Source organism: Ictalurus furcatus, chromosome 19, assembly GCF_023375685.1.
Source record: "Ictalurus furcatus strain D&B chromosome 19, Billie_1.0, whole genome shotgun sequence".
Classification (NCBI taxonomy): Eukaryota; Metazoa; Chordata; class Actinopteri; order Siluriformes; family Ictaluridae; genus Ictalurus; species Ictalurus furcatus.
This window is the reverse complement of record NC_071273.1, coordinates 13,845,143-13,865,798: the sequence shown is the minus strand read 5'-3', so window position 1 is coordinate 13,865,798 and position 20,656 is coordinate 13,845,143. Positions and strand designations below refer to the sequence as shown.

Sequence of the window (20,656 nt, the reverse complement as noted above, 5' to 3'; positions counted from 1 at the left end):
AATCATACATATAGGTGGACTGGCTACTCCAAATTGCCCCTAGAGGAGGATATTTTCACGCCTTGTGCTCAGTGTTCCTGGGATAGACTCCACTCCATGGTGCCACAAGACAGGATAAAGCAGTTAATGAAGAAAAATGAATAAACAAATGAGTTATTGTACAATTCTGTCTGAAACCACACCCTATTCCCTATGTAGTGCCAAAAGATTAGCGTTCATCTGATAGCGTACACTGGCAGATACGGAAAACCCATAAGGCAGTTTGGTGTTGAAGGGGAGTAGTGTTCCGTTTCTGACAAATTTAAGCATCTATCATGATCATTTTTATACAGGGCTATCTCTGTATCTCTCTCTCTGCGTATGTGTGGACTTCTCCAGTTTTACAGAATTTTCCCAACAGGACATGAATAATTTCTACATGTATTAGGAAATGCAAATGACTTTTACAGTATTTGTACATATAATGCATATATTCTGATTGGACCCAATTCTGTTCCATTCACAACTGGGTCTGTTTCTGTTCCAAGATTTATTTCTATTTATATATAAGATGTAACTGTGAATATGTATTATAAAAGCTACATATCCAGAATAGAGCAAATATAGGTTCTATTTGTCATTCAAAACAACTTGTAAATCATCCATATTTTTCAAGCTTTATGAAATAGCAATATAGTCCTGACAGTAGATGTACTGAAGCATCTCATACTTTTGGGAAAAAACCCCAAAACAAAACAAAAAATAACCAAAGGGTTAATTTTGCTATAAACTTAAAAGGTGAGGTTGGAGGCATGTTACCCCCCTTAACACTGAAAAGTAAACTTTGTGTTCATGGACAGCATTTCAGAATTCAAAACTCAATTTCAAGTTATAAATCATTATCTTTACATGGTCAGTGTTTTACAAGAAGAAAACCTAAAAAGGAAACTTCTTATATTATATTATATTATATTATATCATCATATAAGTTTCTCTGAGTCCTTGTAGCACCTACAATAAAATACGTATTCTCATATGCGATAAACGAGAAAAAGAAAACCAGGCAACAACCCGAAATGTGTAATATATGGCTGTAGGTCTTTAAAAGGTCTTAGTGCATGTGTGAAGGAAGAATCAGAAACCGAGATGGTTAATTAAATCTGCTTCTTTTGTAAGGGACACTGATTTCTCTGATGCACCTTTAGAGAATATGCCTGATTAAAAGCATTTCCGCAGTCGCATTTGAACGGCCTTTCCTGTGTGTGCACGAGCACGTGTCTTTTTAAGTGTGTATTGCAAACAAAGGCTTTTTTACAAATGCGGCATGTGTAAGGCCGCTCTCCTGTGTGTATTCGCATGTGGACGCTCAGGTAACACGCCTGTGTGAAGCTCTTCGAGCACTGTGTGCACCGGAAGGGGCGCTCTCCCGTATGATAGCGCAGGTGTTTCGCGACCTCGCCCTTGGTCAGGAACGTCTTGGCGCATTTAGGGCAGCTGTACGGCCTCTCTCCCGTGTGGGTCCGGTGGTGTCTGTGCAGCGCGGACGCTCGGAAGAACAGCTTCCCGCAGAACTCGCAGGGAATGCTCGCTCCTGTCGTATGCGTCACCAAATGGCTATTGAGAGCGTAATGCGTTTTAAAGCCATTGTTGCACTGAGGGCAAGTGTACGGTCGTTCCGTTTTGTGGGACACCGAGTGCCTCTGCAAACTGATGTTGCTGCTGAAGCACTTCCCACACTCCTCACAGAGGAAAGGCTTGTAACCGGAATGAATCTTTGCATGTACAGTGAGTGCACTGCGCTGCTTGAAGCATTTCGAGCAACGAGAACACTTATAAGGCCGCTCCTCGTTATGCGTCTTCATGTGTTTAACTATCGCCTTGAGGTCTACGTGAGTTTTCGCACACTTGGAACACTGGTAGGGTCCTTTGAAGTCATGGACATTGAGGTAGTGCTCCCTCAGCGAGTCAAGCCGCTCGAGAGTCTCAGAGCACAAAGTGCAGGGAAGCTTGCTCTCCTTCTCATGCGCCAACTTGTGCCTCGCTAGTTCACTTTGACTCGGACAGCATTTACCACAGTGAGAACACTGCAGTGGGTCCTCATCCCAGTGAACGTGAACGTGCTTCTGGACGTCAAGCACCGTCTTGAACAAGGCATCGCATTTCACGCACTTGAAGCATCGCTCACTGCTCGCACAAATCTGCTTGTGTCTTATTGGCGTACAAGCATCTTTATATCTCTTCTCACAGTGACTGCTGGTCAGAAGCGAATCTGTCCTTGTGGATTGAGCAGCACTCCCCTGTTGTTCTTGCGCATCCATACAGAAGGTTTCTTGAAGTGAAGGATCTGGAGAGACACCAGTCCCAGGCTGAGATGTGTCAGACTCTTGCTCTTTGGAAAGACACCGTGCTGAACCAGTGCGCCGACTCTTCCCTTCACAAACATCCTCGTGTTTTTTGAGATTGTAGGAGTACTTGAAGCCTTCGCCGCACTGAGAGCACTTATGAGGATGGTTAGGTGAAGTGGATCTCAAGTGCCATCTTGAGTGTGAGTTGACCGGGACTGAGCTCGAACCACGTGTGGGCTCCGATACATCACTCGCAGCAAGCTTCTCTGTGGACATCAGGGAGTTGGGCTGAATTCCAGATCCAGCATTTATGACCGAGTTTGAACTTAAACATTCTGCTTTCTCAGAGCTGTGGAGATCCTGACACACAGCTCCTGAATCATCCAGCTTGATTTCTACACTTCCATCCTCTGTGACTTCACCCCTTCTCCGGTACACTACCACATAACCTTTATGCACGCACACGCGCTGCTGATGTCTCCTCAAATCAAAGGTGTACCTGAAGGTCTTACCGCAATTCTGGCATACGAAAGGACGATCCACTGTATGAGACACCTGATGTCTTCTCATATCTGAGCTGCGAGTGAACGTCTTGCCGCAAGTGGGGCATGTTTTACAGACCGGTACTCCTCTGTAGGACTGAACCTTACCAACAGGGCTATTTTGGTTTTCGGATTCATGGTGTGTGCTCACAACGTCCTGAGGGTCCTTTACTTCTTCAGTCACATAAAGTCGCTTGTATTCTTCTGGATGATGAACAATGAGGTGGTGGTGCAGCTGGATCTCCTCACTATCCTGGAAGGAGCAGAGAGAGCAGGCAAAATCCCCAGATTCCCCTTTCACTACTGTATCTAGGAAAAATGCAAATGCAAATATTGGATTTGATAAGGTAACTTGTACAGTACAAATCACCACGTTTTTAGTCGTAATGGCTTTATTTGTTACCAATATACAGTCAGGTCCGTAAGTATTTGGACAGCGACACAATTCTTCACAATTTCTGCCTCTGTACACCACCACAATGGATCTGAAATGAAGCAATCGACATGTGATTGAAGTGTAGACTTTCAGCTTTAATTCAAGGGTTTCAACAAAAATACTGCATTAACCGTTTAGGAATTACAGCCATTTTTTGCAGAGTCCCTCCGTTATCACAGGCTCAAAAGTAATTGGACGACTGACTGAGACAGTTTCATGGCCTGTTTCCTCATTATTTCCATAATTAAATTCCTGGCAAAGAAACTGAATGTTCTTAAATATCCGACGACCTCAAACCAGTTAAGCATGCTTTTTACTGACTGAAGACAAAACTGAACACAGAAAGACTCACAAACAAGCAACAACTGAAGGCAGCTGCAGTAAAGCCCTGGCAAAGCATCTCAGTGGAGGACTTAGCATTTGGTGAGGTCTATATGGGTTCCAGACTTCACTTCAGGCAGACGCTAGGCAATCAGAGGATTTGCATCCAAGTATTAAAAAATAATTGTAATATTTCTGATTATGCTAGTTCGTCCAATTAACCTGTGAAAATGGAGGGACTATGTATATATACACACATTTTATATATATAAGTCTGTAATTTCTAAACGGTTACTGCAATATTTTTGTTAAACCCCTTGAATTAAAGCTGAAAGTCTAAACTTCAATCGCACCTCGATTGTTTCATTTCAAATCTATTGTGGTGGTGTACAGATGTAAAAATGCCAAAAATTATGTCACTGTCCAAACACTTTTGGACCCGACTGTATCATCACAAAGGTTAACCTCTCGTCTATTAATCACAGGAAGTAAAACAGAGTGAAAATGCATTTATCCATATCATAAAGAGGCTCGATTTAGGTCTACAACTGAGTGTGAAATTCAGAGATTTTCTGAGCAAGCACAATAAGTGGTAACAGCAGCTTTGTATACTGCAAGTGAAACTTTGTCAAGCTCTCAGGCTGCTTTCACTCCAGACATTTTTCCCCAAACTGCCAGTACACGTTGTAATCTCATGGGAAGGGGACGTTCAAATATAGAATCCATTCTTATCTTTGTTTGTTCATAGCTCGAGACAGATAAGCTAGCTGGTACAACTGGTAGAAGCAATAACCTAATTATAGTTACAGTGTGCATGTTATATGAGCCACTTTTTTTTTCCATTAGCACAAAAGTGCATTAACCCAACTGCATGGTACAGTTATGACCTAATGATTATTGGAAATAAGAACAAATTAGTGATCAAATACTTCTTACATGTCTTTAACTTTGGAACAATGCTGGAGATTCCTTTTCCAAGTCCTGCAGGCCTGCAGAGAATTCAAAATCAGTGCAGTCACCAAAAAAAACTTACATTTCTTTTCCAGAAATGTAAAGCGACCTTGGATTTGAGAAGGTATTATATAAATTAAAATTATTATTATTATAATTATTATTATAATAAAAGCATACTTGTTCATTGATGCCGATGGAACCGTAACTTTTTTCTCTTCCTGCTTCTTCCTGCACAATGTTTTATTTTGAGGAGTCTTCTTTGGCCGGCCTCGTTTCGGCGGTCCAGGGTTAAAAATATTAGAAAATTGTCTACCAGAAAGATCAAGCCTCTCTAGTCTGACAAAAGGCTGTTTGATTGTGTACAAGCTAACCAACTCTATCGCTTCCTTCTGATTCTTCACCATTGCCTTCTCTCCTTGAAGAGTTAGGGATTCATCTCTGGCATCAGCAGCTTCCATATCCACAACATCGAGTTCGACAGGATCTTGCTTTTCAGCTCTTTCATCCAAATCAATGTCCACAGTGTGCAAGTCCAGCGATTCGAGCACTTCATAAGCAACTTCAGTGGGATTTTTTGTATCTACTGGATCACATTCTTGTGCATCGTATTGTATGCTATCGTCATTTTCCTCAGATATGCTTGTCTCCGGTTCATTCTGAATGTACTGGGTAATAACCACTGATTCAACCTGGACCTCTTGGCAATATGAAGGGACATAGTCAAGCACCGACTCTGACTGGATGTCTAGAGCCGTCTGTTCTCCGAGAAGAATTTGTACTAATCGAGGACTGCCAAGACAGGAGAGTATGCAATCATCAGGAGCAGTGGACCATAACTGTGTAGTTTCTGAAAAGAGGAATTAAAATAAAATTTAAATATGTGGTGGGGAAAAAAACACATTTTTGAAAACAAAAATTTTTTAAAACCCAAATTTCTCCCAATGTAAATATACAGTATATAGGGCAGTGGTTCTCAAACTGGGGGCCGGGGAGGTGGAGGGGGGGGGTGACATAGAAATCCACATAGAAATCCCTTTAAAAAAAAAAAAAAAAAAAAGGATCATTTTACCTGTAAATAAGTCAATATTGTCAACCTTTTCACTATGATGTACATAAAAATGAGAAATATTAATAAATGAAATCAATTAAACACACCAAACAGAGACATCTGTTGATATACTAGTGTACAGTACTGTTAGCCACACACTGATATGTTTTTAGATAGAGGACGGAGTCTCTTATCTGAGAAAGTTAAAACGGAAGAGCCTAGCGTGAAAAAAAACACAACTGTGAAAATTTGACGACTCTAGGGGACCACAAAGGGATACGCCCTACACAAGTGGGGCCTCACGCTGAAAACGTTTGAGAACCACTGATATAGGGTCTTGAGCAAACAAAGAGAAATGGTCAGTTTCAGGTCAAAAAAATGAGGGGGGGGGGGGGAGAAAAAAAAAATACATAACCTTTTGTTTCTACATTGGCTTCTCTTTGGTATTTAAGAAGGTTTCTTATTTGTTGAGGTTGTGAGAGAGACTGAACACATTCCTCCATGACTGTAGGTGCAGTACTGAGCACATGGGCAGCCTTGGGACAGAAAACAAAGAAAATATAGTTAAAGCCAACCAAGTGTAATCAGCTTCTTAATTATTTTGATAATTATTTTTGCAGATCTTTTCACTTTTATTATGAGAGAATGCATGTATGAAAAGGGCTGTAAACAGTTCACCTGACATGCACACTGCCAATCTGCACTTTATCCTCATAATCATTGAAATGATATTTGATTCTATGAAAAGTGTGAATTATGTTATGAATAAGTGTGTTGTTAGAGTGTGTGTGGTCAACTGCTGATGAAAATATCCACATGATGATGAAACAATATTATTTGTCTATTTATTAAAGCCACAAAGCTTTTAATGCCTGAATTTTGCACCAACTGAACACAATAAGTCCAAGTTGACACTGTTTATTTATGTGTTCTTGAGATATTGAAGTTTGGATTGAACCCATTCGATTCAAGCGATTAGTCATTAACAATAAGAAGTCAATAATAAATGTAATGGCTTGTGATTTCGACCACTATAACAAAATGACAAAAATCACAGAACCCACTTTGAGAACCATGGTTCTAACCTACAATGCCTTACATAAGTATTCACAAAGCACTATGTTTGTCAGAAATAATCAACCCTGCTCACCAGCTAAGAGCTCCATATTAAATTGGAAATATGAATTGACTCTTTCTTGTCTCGTCAGATATGAATAATAATTAAAAAAATAACTACTTGATACTACTACTATGATACCGCCTTCATACCTCCTCCATAGTAGGCTGTGGGATAGCATTTTCCAGTCTAGACAGGAACAGCCACATCAGCTTCTGTAATGCTGTGTTGAACTTCACACCATACTGCGAGGGATATACATCCTTCAGAAAGGAAATACATTATTCAAGATATGTTTTAACCATCAAAATGTAGAATCAAAAAGCAGTATACCAGTCCTGTAAATAGGAGACTCTACATCTTTTACAAACATTACAAGTGCTGAGATAAAGCAGCTCTGACCTTAAAGAAGATGCTTCTCTCAGCTGGGTCCTTCATTAAAATCTGCACCAGAGCCACAAAGTTTGCTCCAGATTCTTCCACATATGCATCACCTGACTAGAACAAAGAAACTCAAAGATTAAAAAACCATGCAGGCTCAAACACTCAAAGTAAAAGCTTGTACAATGCTAAGCTGGTAGTTTGAAGCTTTCTCTTGTAGCTCCAGTGAAACACTAAGGACTTCAGACACGAAACATATCTGGGCTGATTAACTACATTTTGTGTGAAAATTGTGTAAAAAATTTTTTTGGCTGAACTATTTAACACTTGATGTCTAGCAGTCTTACAACTACATCTTTACCATAGAAAGCGTATGGTAAGAGTCACTGCACACGACGTTATAAGAATAAACGTGCAACATGAAGCCTGAATAACAGATGTCTGACCTCCACCTCCTTGTGAAGTGCAACAAGGGTCTCGAGCCGCTGTAAATGCGCCTGAACTGTATCTGGATCAGCCGGAGTCTCCATGCCACATAACTCCAGAACAAGCTGGAAAAAACAGAGACGAAGGTTTTAAAACTTTTTAAAAATACATCACATAAAAAATAAATCACAAGGCTCAGAATTCAGGTGGTGTTGAGTAACTGTCTTTAACAACACAGCTCTGGTATTAGCGCTGGTCGTACAAACCACAGGGTTATAGTAATATTTTTGATATAGTCAGGTTTTTTGAAGAAGTCTCTAGTGTCAGTTCTTTGTAACAGTCAGAGGTAAAAACTAACTTTAAGTACATTTACGTAGACTGTAGACTTTTCCAACACAGGAAACATCTACAGGATTGATGGCTTTGTCAACTAACTCACGTTAATGTTCACATTTCAATTCTGAAAATCGACTATGAATGAAACTATTCATAGTTTGACTGTGTCTGTAGCAATCTTGAGTAAATAATCCTTGTGTTGCCTCTCTGTTCTTTCTTCAACTACCACTCACTTATTATTGTCCCCTGCATCACTCCTTTAACATCTTTGTGCTCTGCCCCAGGTTCATGCTTGCATCTTTAAAATGTTTCATGGGCTTCTTCAATCTATACGAAGAAGGTTTTTTTTCATTGGGCAAAACCATGCTATCCTAGTCCTTATCCTAGTGGAAACCATGTATTTTTACCTCCTCAGATGAACTGGGTGATGAACACTATGCCCTACAGTAGACAAGTTGTACAACCATTGAATCACATGAAAAGTTTTTAAATGACTGTTTTAACAAATGTTTTCATGATACTTAACTATCTGAATTTGTTCTTACACAAATGTAATACTTGTACTTATTTTAAATATACACATTTGAAGTCGCTTTGACAGAAACCCCTGAACATTCATGAAATTACCCAAATCGGCCAATCGTGTGTCAGCACTGTAACGCATCATGCAGATACAGGTCAAGAGATTCAGCTTATGTTCATATGAAACATCAGGATGGGTTCTCAGGTAAAAGTGATCTCAGGAACTTTGACCATGGCATTACATGGTTGTTGGTGCCAGACGGGCTGGTTTGAGTAGTACAGAAACTGCTGATCTCCTGGGATTTTCACACACACAGCAGTATCGTGCGACTGACAGTACTGTGAGCAGAAATGCCTTGTTGATGAGATGGATCAGAAGAAAATGACTGGATTGAGCTGATAGGAAGTCTACAGTAATTCATATAAACACTCTGTACTATCGTAGTGAACAGAAAAACATCTCAGAATAGAATGTGAAACACATTGAACCTCGAGGTGGATGAGCTACAACAGCAGAAGACCACATCAGTAGCCACACCTGTCAGCCAAAAACAGTCATTTGAGGCATCAGTAGGTAACGGTTCAGCAAAGCCAGACAGTTGAAGATCACCTGGTCTTTTTCCGATCTTCAACTGTCCAGTTTCACTGTAGATTCAGATTGGATGAACGGATGAACATCCAGATAAATGGATGTTTGTTAGATTTAGGGCTACCACTGGCCTCTCTTGAATGTCCTGCAGTAATGTGTTGCTCACCCTTGCTCTGAGACCCATGGTGAGCTGAGCCTTCTGTCTGTAGTTCAGCAGATCAGGGACAGTGTCTGTGATGAGGGACACAAACTCCTCCAGCATGCCGTAGTGGATTACTGCTTCCTGCTGGATTAGGTGCCACATGGCTGCAGAGAGCAGTCTGAGAGGAGAGAGCAGACAGCGCAGAAAAAAAGCACTACCTAAACACAGACACAGAGAGGAGACATTGTACAGTTGTAACACACACTGTCGTTCAGTCTACTTAATGATGATCAATATACACTGCACTCAAACACTGGGAGTAAACACAACGCATTTACCTTCCTGAGCCTGCATCATCAGTCCTGTTTGTTCATTTAACCTCATTCCAGATATCAAAACTTCTCATAAAGCAGCGAGGAAAACCACTGTAGAAAGTATTCATCGCTAATGATTCTCTCCTGTACTGCGTTTAATCCATCCTCCTCTGTTTCAGTTTTGTATACTGGTGTGGGTTTCAGCCTGTGTTCTTCACACAGCGCCCCCTGCAGGTGTGGAGCAAAATGAGACCCTACATATAACAGATTATTCTCTGGAAATTTCCATTTTCATTTCAATATTGTCATGTGCATAGGCAGTGCTTTAAGCATCGATTTACTGTGACATTCATGTGCTACAGTTGCACAAACAAAAAGGATAAATGACCTCTTACACAGTACAAAAGGTAGCAACTGGAATAAAGTTGGTTTGACGTTGGACGTTCGATATTCACGGGAAAGCGGAAATTATATTAATAATTCTCTAAAGTTACATATCAAAAATCTAAAAGGTGTTTCTCATACCTGACACCTAGATGAACACTTTCCAGTTGGTTTTGTGACTGTAAGTCATTCCCTTCAAATGCTATTGAGCTTTAAATAATGGTATATTTTGTGTATGGGCCCATGAAGTAATAAAATACATGACAATATTTATATATGATTTAATAGTTTATTTTGGTAAATATCAAAAATCTAAGAGGTGTGTATTATAGCTGACACCTAGATGAACACTTTACAGTTGGTTATATGACTATAAGTCATTCCCTTCAAATACTATTGAAGTTAGAAACGTGTTTAACAATGTCGTATGTAACTTTAGAGACGGTCCCTTAATTTCCGCATGTCTGCGAATATCGAACGTCCAACATCAAACCAACTTTATTCCAGTAAGGTAGCAAACTGTAAACATTGAACAAAGACAGCAGACCATGCAAGATTATTAATGTGCTCTAAGCAAGTAAAAATAATTTTAAAAATTGTAAACATTGTATGCAGTCAAAACGTTCCATAGTGGGAAATATTGCACATACAGTACAAGGACAGTCCAAGTCTGATATCAGTCTATCGATCAGTCCGAGTCTGATATCAGTCTATCGATCAGTCCGAGTCTGATATCAGTCTATCCATCAGTCCGAGTCTGATTTCAGTCTATCCATCAATCAGAGTCTGATATCAGTCTATCCATCAGTCAGAGTCTGATATCAGTCTATCCATCACTCAGAGTCTGATATCAATCTATCCATCAGATCGAGTCTGACATCAGTCTATCCATCAGTCCGAGTCTGATATCAGTCTATCCATCAGTCCAAGTGTGATATCAGTCTATCCATCAGTCCGAATCTGATATCAGTCTATCCATCAGTCCGAGTCTGATCAATTGTAATGTGCTGAGTTTTTTGTGCTTTTTTTGCAGAAAACTACTTGAAATTGCGATTTTCATGAAATTGTTTTGCACTGTCTTTCACAGTGATGTTTGTTGGTAAATGAGACCTTTTAGCTGTACTCGTGTTCGTGAATCGAAGAGGGTTTTTGCTGAATGCGTGTTGTGATGACGTCACATGACGCATCTTGGCCCGAATCTGAAAAATGTTGAAAAATTGCAATCTCCTCTGAATATTTTGCAGCGTTTCCTGGGTTTTGCATTAATGTCTGCGATCACAAAATCACACAGTCCTGGAGGGACTGTAAAAAGCGTTCAGTCAATTCACGCTTTTACATTCATTCATACAAGTCGGTTGATAATATTTTGGTTTTCGTTTATTTTCCAGCAAGCAATTTTATAGTACAAAGGTCACTTCTTCAAAATCCTTCACAGTTGTAAATGCATTCAGTGAACAAAATTCTTGCACACATTTCTCATTGTTTCTCTCACCTACAAAAAAAAAAAAATCAGTACAACCCACACTAGAATTATTGCTAGAATTTGAATTTTATTTTATTTTATGAACCCTGGAGGCAACACTACACAACCGTGCCACCCAAAAAGCAATGAGAATGTCCTTACTGTCTTCGTGTTACTAACATGGATTTTAATCAGTGACATTTGGTGTATTCCTGTGCTAAAATCTCAATGTTGTTACTTTCAACCCCTTACTTAAGAGCAAAATGCATCGATTTATCTGTAAAGAAACTTGAAGAAAAAAAGATGATTAAAAATGAGTACAGTTCTGTAGAGATAGCTCATAAAAACAATAAAAAAACAATTATGAAATATTCTTTTAAATAGTTATAGCCCCACAGAGTGTTCAAGGAACCGTTCAAATAAACAGTTCAAGGAAACTACTCTGTGTAAAGATCACCACCTTTATTTACATACATGTCTATCCTTATACTTTACCTCCTTTATAATAACCAAGAAAAAGTAGAACACACACACAAATGAAACCAATTATAATTTACAGTTTCATCGTCCAAACAGTTATTTATTAACCAACAGCACGTAAAAAAATAACTTTTTCTGTATTGAATTTTGAGGCCTTGTCTCAAAAGTCTTTGCATCACACTCCGCCTTCGCCCTCGGCTCCATTCGCCATGTTGTCTTCTGGCTACGTCCGAAACCACACCCTATTCACTATATAGTGTGCTGCTTTTGGAGTCCGCCATTTTGTAGTCGAATCACAAATTCCGCTCCCTACGTTAGGTAGTGTGCTACTTGGTGCCCCAGGGCGCATGCGCAGTACCGTCTCTTGGCCGTACAACAATCCACTGCAACCAACGACAGCTAGTAAAACAGGAAAACATTGAAGCAGAAACTCAAGGGCAGTTCTTCACCATCATGATGGGTATGAGTTACTGTTTTCTTCGAAGAGTTATATGTGCTCTCTATATGGCGGCTGTTTAAATAGGACATTTATAAATCCAGTACTGCGTTGGTAGTACACTTGACGGTCAGTTAGCTTGCGGTGCTCATCGCAGCAGTGTTTTGGTCATTTATATTCTTCTTCCACCGTGTTAATGCTAAACGACTGTTTGCAGCTATTAACTCTCTTTTTAAATATATATGTGTGAAATCATTACAAGAGAAACGCTAATGAACTACCAGATGGTAGTAAAAAAATCTTTCCTGCTTCCTGGAATGACAGACAGATGAGCAGAGCGCGGGTCCGAGGCTCTTCTCAAATCTTTCGTTGCCAAAATCACTTTATCGGTCTGTTCTTTTGGCGGCGAAACCTACACAGTAGTGTCCCTTGCAAAGGCGAAGTGGCGAGGCAATGGTTTGAGACAGGGCCTACTTCTTTGAATGTTGTGCTCTCGACTTGTTTTGGTATAGTTTAGGGGTTGAGTTAACTTTTCCTATTATGCTGACATATAATATAATGCAATATCGATTCATTATATAATTCTGGCACAGAGAAACTTTAGGTTAGTTAATTTTTACCTACGTTATCGGTTCTCACCAGTTTTATGACAAGTCCCGCCTCCTCGCTAGGGCTGGTTTTGCCGTACTTAATAATAATTGGCTTGTTGAGCTTCTTCTACTTGTGAGTGAGTGTTTTAGCCAATCGTAACGCAGGAAGACATGTTTGCCACAATACGGGTAGAAAACACGTTGTGGCTGTTCCGTTCTTGGTTGCCTTCGCGCATGCGCATTTGGTGTCTATAAGAACGGCAACCGCCGACCCTTTTTAGCAGAAAGTCCAGCTAAATTATTGAAGCACACAATGGGTATATGTATATTTTTTGCTTCGCTCAAACATATGTGTTATTTACGTTATATAATTATTGTACCTTTATTTTAAACAGGAAAAAAACCGAACAATACTGCTTTAGTAGTTAGTATGCTAAAGTTTACCGCAACGGGCAGCCGCGAATATTAACTTCGTTTCTTTTTATTTTGAATTTGGTCAATAGCCATAAAATGTATGTTGTTAGGTGGTGATATATTTCAGTAATTTCCGTGAGTACCTTCAGTTTTCTACTTCCACTGGAGAAGCTGCAGTGTGGATAAACGCCCTAAAGTTTTGGTCACTTTAGTGTTAACTGTGTGTCAATAGGTATTCAATCAGTTTAAAAAATGAGTACGTAAACGTGTGTTAAAATACGCAGAAATAATATTTATTATTATTTTTACATTTAACATGTTACATCTGACATCCGGTAGCAGCAGTTATCCCGCCGCCCAGTGTTGTCCAATCAGCGAACTGCTCCTTAATATGAACTAGTAATTTGTCCAATCATAGATCAGTAGGCGGGATTTTAGGGTTAGGCGCGTGAAATAACGTATTTTTACGCGAGTGCAGCTCCGACCAGACAGCGCATGCGTGTTTCCATCGGCAACAACCACAGTAAAACAAGACACCAGCAGAGACTCGGTCGAAATCAGTGTTTGTTTAGATCGTATTAAACATGTGTTAGGTGTTGAATCAGTGTGACGTGATGTTTTATAAAACGTTAGTAGCTGACCTCTGGAAAGCCAATCATGTTTATCGTAACTGCGTGTGTTATCGCGAGATTATGGCACTGTGAGATTATGGCTAATCTCACTACTGTAGTTAATCTAGACAGATGTTTAGTTAATGCTTTATGCAGTTTATTCCCCAAACTGGGGAAGCCAAATGGTAAACCACATGGTGATGTTTGTTGCCGTGGTGACACACCAGAAAACTAAAAAAGTTCATGGTGGAAATAACCTTCCTTTCCATTTATACCATTTACATACATTATTTTCCACTCTCCTTAGGTTCTGTCCCACCGATTTCCTCACTGCGCTTACTGGTTCCACCTCTACGGCTAATGTCTGCCTTTATGTGGAAAATTGCCCAACAGCAACATCTGGAGCATTATGGAAAACTAGAAGAATTTGTCTCCTTAGTTACAAGGCTCGTCCCAGAGGTCTTGACCAGCAGACAGAAGGCCACACTGGTGATGGGGCTGAGAGCAAAGGTGAGCAGTGAAGGACACTGTAAGAGCATAGATTGTTGTGCAGAAAGAGACAGAGCAGAGGTGTGGTATTCAAGAAGAGACTGATGTTCTGTATGCTGATTTCTCTTTCTCTCTGTCTCAGATGATTCTTGAGATGTGCCGAGGTGAACTGCCAGCAGACCTTGAGACAGTGAAGTCGCATATACAGAGGATTCAGTCCTCTCATTCATCAAAAGTATGCAGGTTTTCAAAAAGTGTATGGCAAGATAGCATCCGTGATGACTGACTGAAATAATGTTGTGCTTATTTTTACTCGTATTAATAAAAGGCTTCTTGTGTCCTCAGGGAATTGATACAGAGGCAGACATCTTACAGGCAAACCTTCTAACACTTGTGCTGGGTCTGCTGGAGGATCCTGCCAAAAAAGAATACTTCTTTCAGGTCAGTGCATGTCACATTATCACACTTGATTATAATCAGTACAGTTAAAGCAATAGTTTGTGGCATAAAACAAACAAACCCTACCCTGTAAGAAACTGCTCAGCCAAGACAGGTGTGGTGTTTGAAGTTTGTTTCTTTAGCTAGCCATCAGCATGCTGCAAAAGTGCAATAATCTTGAGGGTATGAAAGCATGTGCTAGTTTCCCAAGGTGAAATATGACTTAGTACTCAATAACGGTATTTCTGTGTTATCAGAATTAAGAACGACCTTTCTTTTGATCAGAGGCTTCTGAGTTAGTAAGGGTGAACTGATCAGTGTAATTGTTATATTAGCGTAAAAGGTGAGATATCCGAGTGATCAAGATGGTTTTATTTATTTATTTTTTTAAAAAGAAGAGTTAAAAAAAAAGTGCCATGACATCAAATTATTCAAGCTCAAGCTGTGTGATGGGTGTATTTCTAGTGATAAATTACAAAACTCATTTACTGTTAATTTATACAAAGTAACCTAGATGATACTGGAGTCAAGTATGGTTGATTGAGAGGAAGAATCAAGATTTAGCACTAGTTATTCTCAATAGGTCTCTTCTTAGATCATTCCATTCTCTAGCTACTTATTATTAAAAGATGTAGTAGCACATGACAGATTGCTGGTAACCTGCTGCTGACTTTTGACCCGTAGGGTCTCCATTTTCTTTGCTGTTAAGCGCTGGAGGAAATGGAGGCTCATAAATGACTTGATCAGTTGTTAATTTGGAAATTGCTATGCAAGTACTTAATGTTGTTTAAAAAAAAATTGTTTATTGCTTTTGCTTGAGAGAAAGCAATAAACAACTGGCTGAAACCTGCATATGATTGTCGCTGTGTATTTTTCTTTTCCTTTTTTTCCTCCCTCTTAACTTGCCCTGTGAAGAGATCTGTTTCAGGACACATCATCATTAACTATACTGTGCAACAGCTCATCTAATGATTGTTTTTCTTAGATGAGTACCACACTATGTATGGTAGAACTTAGTGTTATATTCAGCCTGTAAATCATATGCCAAAGCTGGGAACTGCTACATGGCACACTGCGTGGTTCACTGGGATCTGGACAGTAAATTGTAGCAGTGAGTGGTGAGTGTACATTTCATCCGTAGGCAGGATGTAGTAAAGGGGTTTGGTTTTTAAGTAATTAAAAATGGGTGACATGAGATTAGGGCTGTGATTAATCAAGATTTTGATCATGAAAACAAAATAATCAAGATAAAAGGATTATTGTGACATATTCCGTTTCACAATGTTCACGTTTTGTCTTTTTAAAAACTGCGTGCCATTTTTCTTTACAGCGGTCTGCTTTCACCCCTCCCTGAAAGGCCAAACTCTGCCAGGCTGTGGCATGTTTAGTTCCGCTTGAGCCAAGAGGACAGATAGAGAGCCTTTGGTCGCCAAGAAAGGTTAAACCGTTTCAGTCGTTTGGAAACAATTTGGTTTCAAGGAGTCCGATGTGGAACAAAAAGAAATAACTTTTGGTTTCATTGGAAAGCTCATTTCCTCTAGTGTCATGACAGCTGGTCTAAATACGGTCACTTCCTTTCTAGAGCTCACGAAGAAACTACTGGCTGATATAAACCAGGAGACAAAATTTCACTGGCTAAGGAAGTTAAGTTTGTTTCTGGCGATGCGATTTACCAAAATGAGTCGCATGAATACAATAAAATGTTTATTATTTATTTATTTATTATTATTTTTTTAAGTTCAATAAATGCATGATGTTTCCAAAGTCACTGAGTAATCGTGTTTAATAATCGTGATCTCAATGTGCAATTCAGTGGCGCTTCATGTACATATTCACTTGCTCACACCCACTTGTGTTGTGTGTCCTGACGCACACCACAAGTCTCACCTTTAGTGTAGTTATTCAACATAGAGACATCACTAGGACCAAGTGTAACCTTAGTTGTGTCCCAAATGACGTACTGTAGTATACACTATGCACTTACACTATGCACTCTACCGTCTAGTGTATGAATTTTAGAAGGGTAGGATCATCTCAAACGGAGCGCTAAAAGTTTTTTGCTAACTAGAAGTATAAGTCGTTTCCCAGTCGATGACACATGACTTCATACGTATGTAATGTGAAGCCGCTAGCATTAGCAGAATACCCAGAAGCAACGAAAATACATTTCTTAATTTTACAGTTTGTCAACAGTACCTTTTGTTCCCAACATGACCTTTTTTTCCCCTCTTCCGCTACGTAAGCAAAACTGCAACCATCGAGTGCATGATGTGTCCAATGTTCCACGTGTCGTTTTTTCAGTTGAATGAGTGCATCATCCGGGTACTTGAACTGCACTTCTTGTTGTTGTAATTTTCAGTTTGAACACTAACTCTATTTATACTACAAAACAGTGTAGAATAGTGCATATGTATGTGATTTTGGGATGCATGTCTTGATGGTACTGGCACGTTTGCAGTGAAGAAGGTCATTCACTGGGAGTCACAGCCACTATGACCCTGAGTCTATTAGCCACTTTTAAATTGTGATCCGATTCGCTTCGTTCAAGGCTATAGTCTTGCAGGTACACTGAAGTGTTTAGTCATTGTACTGTATTGTATTATGTGTGTTCTAGGAGGTGTTCCCACAGGAGTATGGTCCAGAATTTGACCAAGCACTGCAAGTCCTGGTTGGCCATTTTCTCTCGAGACTGGAACAGCTGCTGCCAGTTCCCAGCTTCAAACAGGTAGGACTACGATCACAAGCTTCATTGCAGGTTTGTGCGTTATGAGTGAAACCTACTGATTTTTTTTTTTCTTCTTCTAAAACAGACTTCCTCGTGGCTCAGTGCATGCCCCTGGGAGTGGAATGAGTACCTGGAGTCCGTTTGTAGGACGGAGAGTTTATTACCTCTCATGCAAATTGGAATCTGTGGGACTTTGGAGGATAATGGTAAGGTTTATTCTATGTATTATAGCTGACATCCTAAATATGTATTCTTCTTGTCATGCTTCAGTGTCTTAAGGACTTTTTTTGTTTTGTTTTTTGTGTGCATATGTGTTTACATTTTTAGCACTCCCATCGATTGTGGAGGACAGAATCCTCTCTTCGTTGTCCCTAACCGACATGGTGATAACCACCCAAACGCAGCCACCCTCCCAGGAGCCTCAGGATGTGGACGGGGAGAGTGCACCAGATGATGGTGTCCAGGATGAAGACGTCAGTTCGGGTCTGGACGGAACTGTAGCTGCAGAATACGTAAGAGTCGACGATGGTGCGATGGAGGAAGATTCAGAGAGACAGACCTTTGAGAGGGAGATCAAGGAAGCTATTAAACATCTGGAAAAAGAGAGCGACATGTCTGCTGAGGTGGCCGGGAGTCTGCAAAGCACAGGGGTGCCAGGGGTTGACTCAGAATTGAAAACTACTGATGAAACAGGAAGTGGAATATCTGAAGCAGTAGAGGATATTGTAGCTGAACAGCAAACAATGATCCCCAGAGTTGCACATACAAAGATCACTCAACCACTGGAGGTTTCACACTCTACAGCAAACCGAGGGAGTGATGAGGGTGGAACCGACCAGTGTGATCCACAGCAGTAAGTCACTGAGACACTAAACCCCACATTTTTTATATATACAGTGAGGGAAAAAAGTATTTGATCCCCTGCTGATTTTGTATGTTTGCCCACTGACAAAGAAATGATCAGTCTATAATTTTAATGGTAGTTGTATTTGAACAGTGAGAGACAGAATAACAACAAAAAAATCCAGAAAAACGCATGTCAAAAATTTTATAAATTAATTTGCATTTTAATGAGGGAAAAAAGTATTTGACCCCCTCTCAATCAGAAAGATTTCTGGCTCCCAGGTGTCTTTTATACAGGTAACGAGCTGAGATTAGGAGCACACTCTTAAAGGGAGTGCTCCTAATATCAGTTTGTTACCTGTATAAAAGACACCTGTCCACAGAAGCAATCAATCAGTCATATTCCAAACTCTCCACCATGGCCAAGACCAAAGAGCTCTCCAAGGATGTCAGGGACAAGATTGTAGACCTACACAAGTCTGGAATGGGCTACAAGACCATTGCCAAGCAGCTTGGTGAGAAGGGGACAACAGTTGGTGCGATTATTCGCAAATGGAAGAAGCACAAAAGAACTGTCAATCTCCCTCGGCCTGGGGCTCCATGCAAGATCTCACCTCGTGGAGTTACATTGATCACGAGAACAGTGAGGAATCAGCCCAGAACTACACGGGAGGATCTTGTCAATGATCTCAAGGCAGCTGGGACCATAGTCACCAAGAAAACAATTGGTAACACACTACGCCGTGAAGGACTGAAATCCTGCAGCGCGCGCAAGGTCCGCTGCTCAAGAAAACACATATACATCCCTGTCTGAAGTTTGCCAATGAACATCTGAATGATTCTGAGGACAACTGGGTGAAAGCGTTGAGGTCAGATGAGACCAAAATGGAGCTCTTTGGCATCAACTCAACTCGCCGTGTTTGGAGGAGGAGGAATGCTGCCTATGACCCCTGGAACACCATCCCCACCGTCAAACATGGAGGTGGAAACATTATGCTTTGGGGTTTTTTTTCTGCTAAGGGGACAGGACAACTTCACCGCATCAAAAGGACGATGGACGGGGCCATGTACCGTCAAATCTTGGGTGAAAACCTCCTTCCCTCAGACAGGGCATTGAAAATGGGTCGTGGATGGATATTCCAGCATGACAATGACCCAAAACACACGGCCAAGGCAACAAAGGAGTGGCTCAAGAAGAAGCACATTAAGGTCCTGGAGTGACCTAGGCAGTCTCCAGACCTTAATCCCATAGAAAATCTGTGGAGAGAGCTGAAGGTTCGAGTTGCCAAACGTCAGCCTCGAAACCTTAATGATTTGGAGAAGATCTGCAAAGAGGAGTGGGACAAAATCCCTCCTGAGATGTGTGCAAACCTGGTGGACAACGACAAGAAACGTCTGACCTCTGTGATTGACAACAAGGGTTTTTAAACCAAGTACTAAGTCATGTTTTGCAGAGGGGTCAAATACTTATTTCCCTCATTAAAATGCAAATCAATTTATAACATTTTTGATGTGCGTTTTTCTGGATTTTTTTGTTGTTATTCTGTCTCTCACTGTTCAAATAAATCTACCATTAAAGTTATAGACTGATCATTTCTTTGTCAGTGGGTAAACATACAAAATCAGCAGGGGATCAAATACTTTTTTCCCTCACTGTATATATATATATATATATATAAATAAATAAATATATATATATATATATATATATATATATATATATATATATATATATATATATATATATATATATATATAAATAATACTTCTTTCATTATCAATATTGAGTCTAATGTTTGTTTTGCCTTTTTGTAGGACTGTGTTGGAGGAAGCAGCTCAGGGAGGTGGGTGATGTAATGTTCTTATAAATGTATTGTTGTGCAAAATCTCTAATGTTTGCAGCAGTGAATTGTTTTATAGAACTCAAACCGGGTTGCCGTGTTAATGTACATTTGATACATTCTGTATAATTAACTGCACTTTTACCTAGTTTTTACCAATATTACAGTCAGTTTTAAAGCTAAACTGTATATATTGCACAGATTTTTATTGTTACATATGGAACAGAAATCACAGGAAACTACTACACTGCACCAACACTGGCTAAAAGGCAATCTCTTATAAAAGCAGAAACTTTTGTGAATTAAAAAAAAAAAAAATTGAGTCTCATTTACCAACAAAAAAATTATTCTTCTAAAACTTGTGTATCTTTTATCGCGTTTTATTCTTTGCATAATCGCTAAAGCTGGGCTTCCAGTAAGTCTGAAAATTAAAATTCCGTACTGATAATGTCAAAAGGTGTGAAAAACTATCATTATTCTTCAGTGCTAAC

The 20,656-nt window shown here is 39.9% G+C and overlaps 2 protein-coding genes across 6 annotated transcripts in view; one reads left to right on the top strand and one right to left on the bottom strand.

Moving 5' to 3' along the window:
- Positions 1 to 567: 567 nt before the first annotated feature.
- Positions 568 to 9,842, bottom strand: LOC128623505 (zinc finger protein 845-like). 2 transcript variants are annotated; one of them, XM_053650599.1, is made up of 9 exons: positions 9,477 to 9,842; positions 9,163 to 9,356; positions 7,570 to 7,674; positions 7,145 to 7,240; positions 6,895 to 7,005; positions 6,041 to 6,161; positions 4,755 to 5,424; positions 4,560 to 4,612; positions 568 to 3,169 (listed from the first exon to the last, which is right to left on the bottom strand). In XM_053650599.1, the coding sequence occupies exons 1-9, from the start codon at positions 9,520 to 9,522 to the stop codon at positions 1,134 to 1,136; spliced, it is 3,432 nt and encodes a 1,143-aa protein (XP_053506574.1). In that variant the 5' UTR covers positions 9,523 to 9,842; the 3' UTR covers positions 568 to 1,133. The 2 variants fall into 2 exon arrangements, with proteins under 2 accessions (XP_053506574.1, XP_053506573.1); XM_053650598.1 differs by having other exon boundaries at positions 569 to 3,175; positions 9,477 to 9,841.
- A 2,305-nt stretch (positions 9,843 to 12,147) lies between these two features.
- LOC128623067 (zinc finger protein ZFP2) overlaps positions 12,148 to 20,656 on the top strand; it is a 10,137-nt gene continuing 1,628 nt past the window's right edge. Inside the window, exons 1-8 of one of the 4 annotated variants that reach the window (XM_053649931.1) lie at positions 12,148 to 12,238; positions 14,137 to 14,339; positions 14,461 to 14,553; positions 14,664 to 14,759; positions 17,371 to 17,481; positions 17,567 to 17,687; positions 17,809 to 18,334; positions 20,140 to 20,168. In XM_053649931.1, coding sequence (XP_053505906.1) covers positions 12,232 to 12,238; positions 14,137 to 14,339; positions 14,461 to 14,553; positions 14,664 to 14,759; positions 17,371 to 17,481; positions 17,567 to 17,687; positions 17,809 to 18,334; positions 20,140 to 20,168 — 1,186 coding nt within the window. In that variant the 5' untranslated portion in view covers positions 12,148 to 12,231. Of the gene's footprint in view, positions 12,239 to 12,497; positions 13,122 to 13,161; positions 13,847 to 14,136; positions 14,340 to 14,460; positions 14,554 to 14,663; positions 14,760 to 17,370; positions 17,482 to 17,566; positions 17,688 to 17,808; positions 18,335 to 20,139; positions 20,169 to 20,656 lie in introns of those variants that run through there. The other 3 variants (XM_053649932.1, XM_053649930.1, XM_053649934.1) reach the window with 3 other exon arrangements.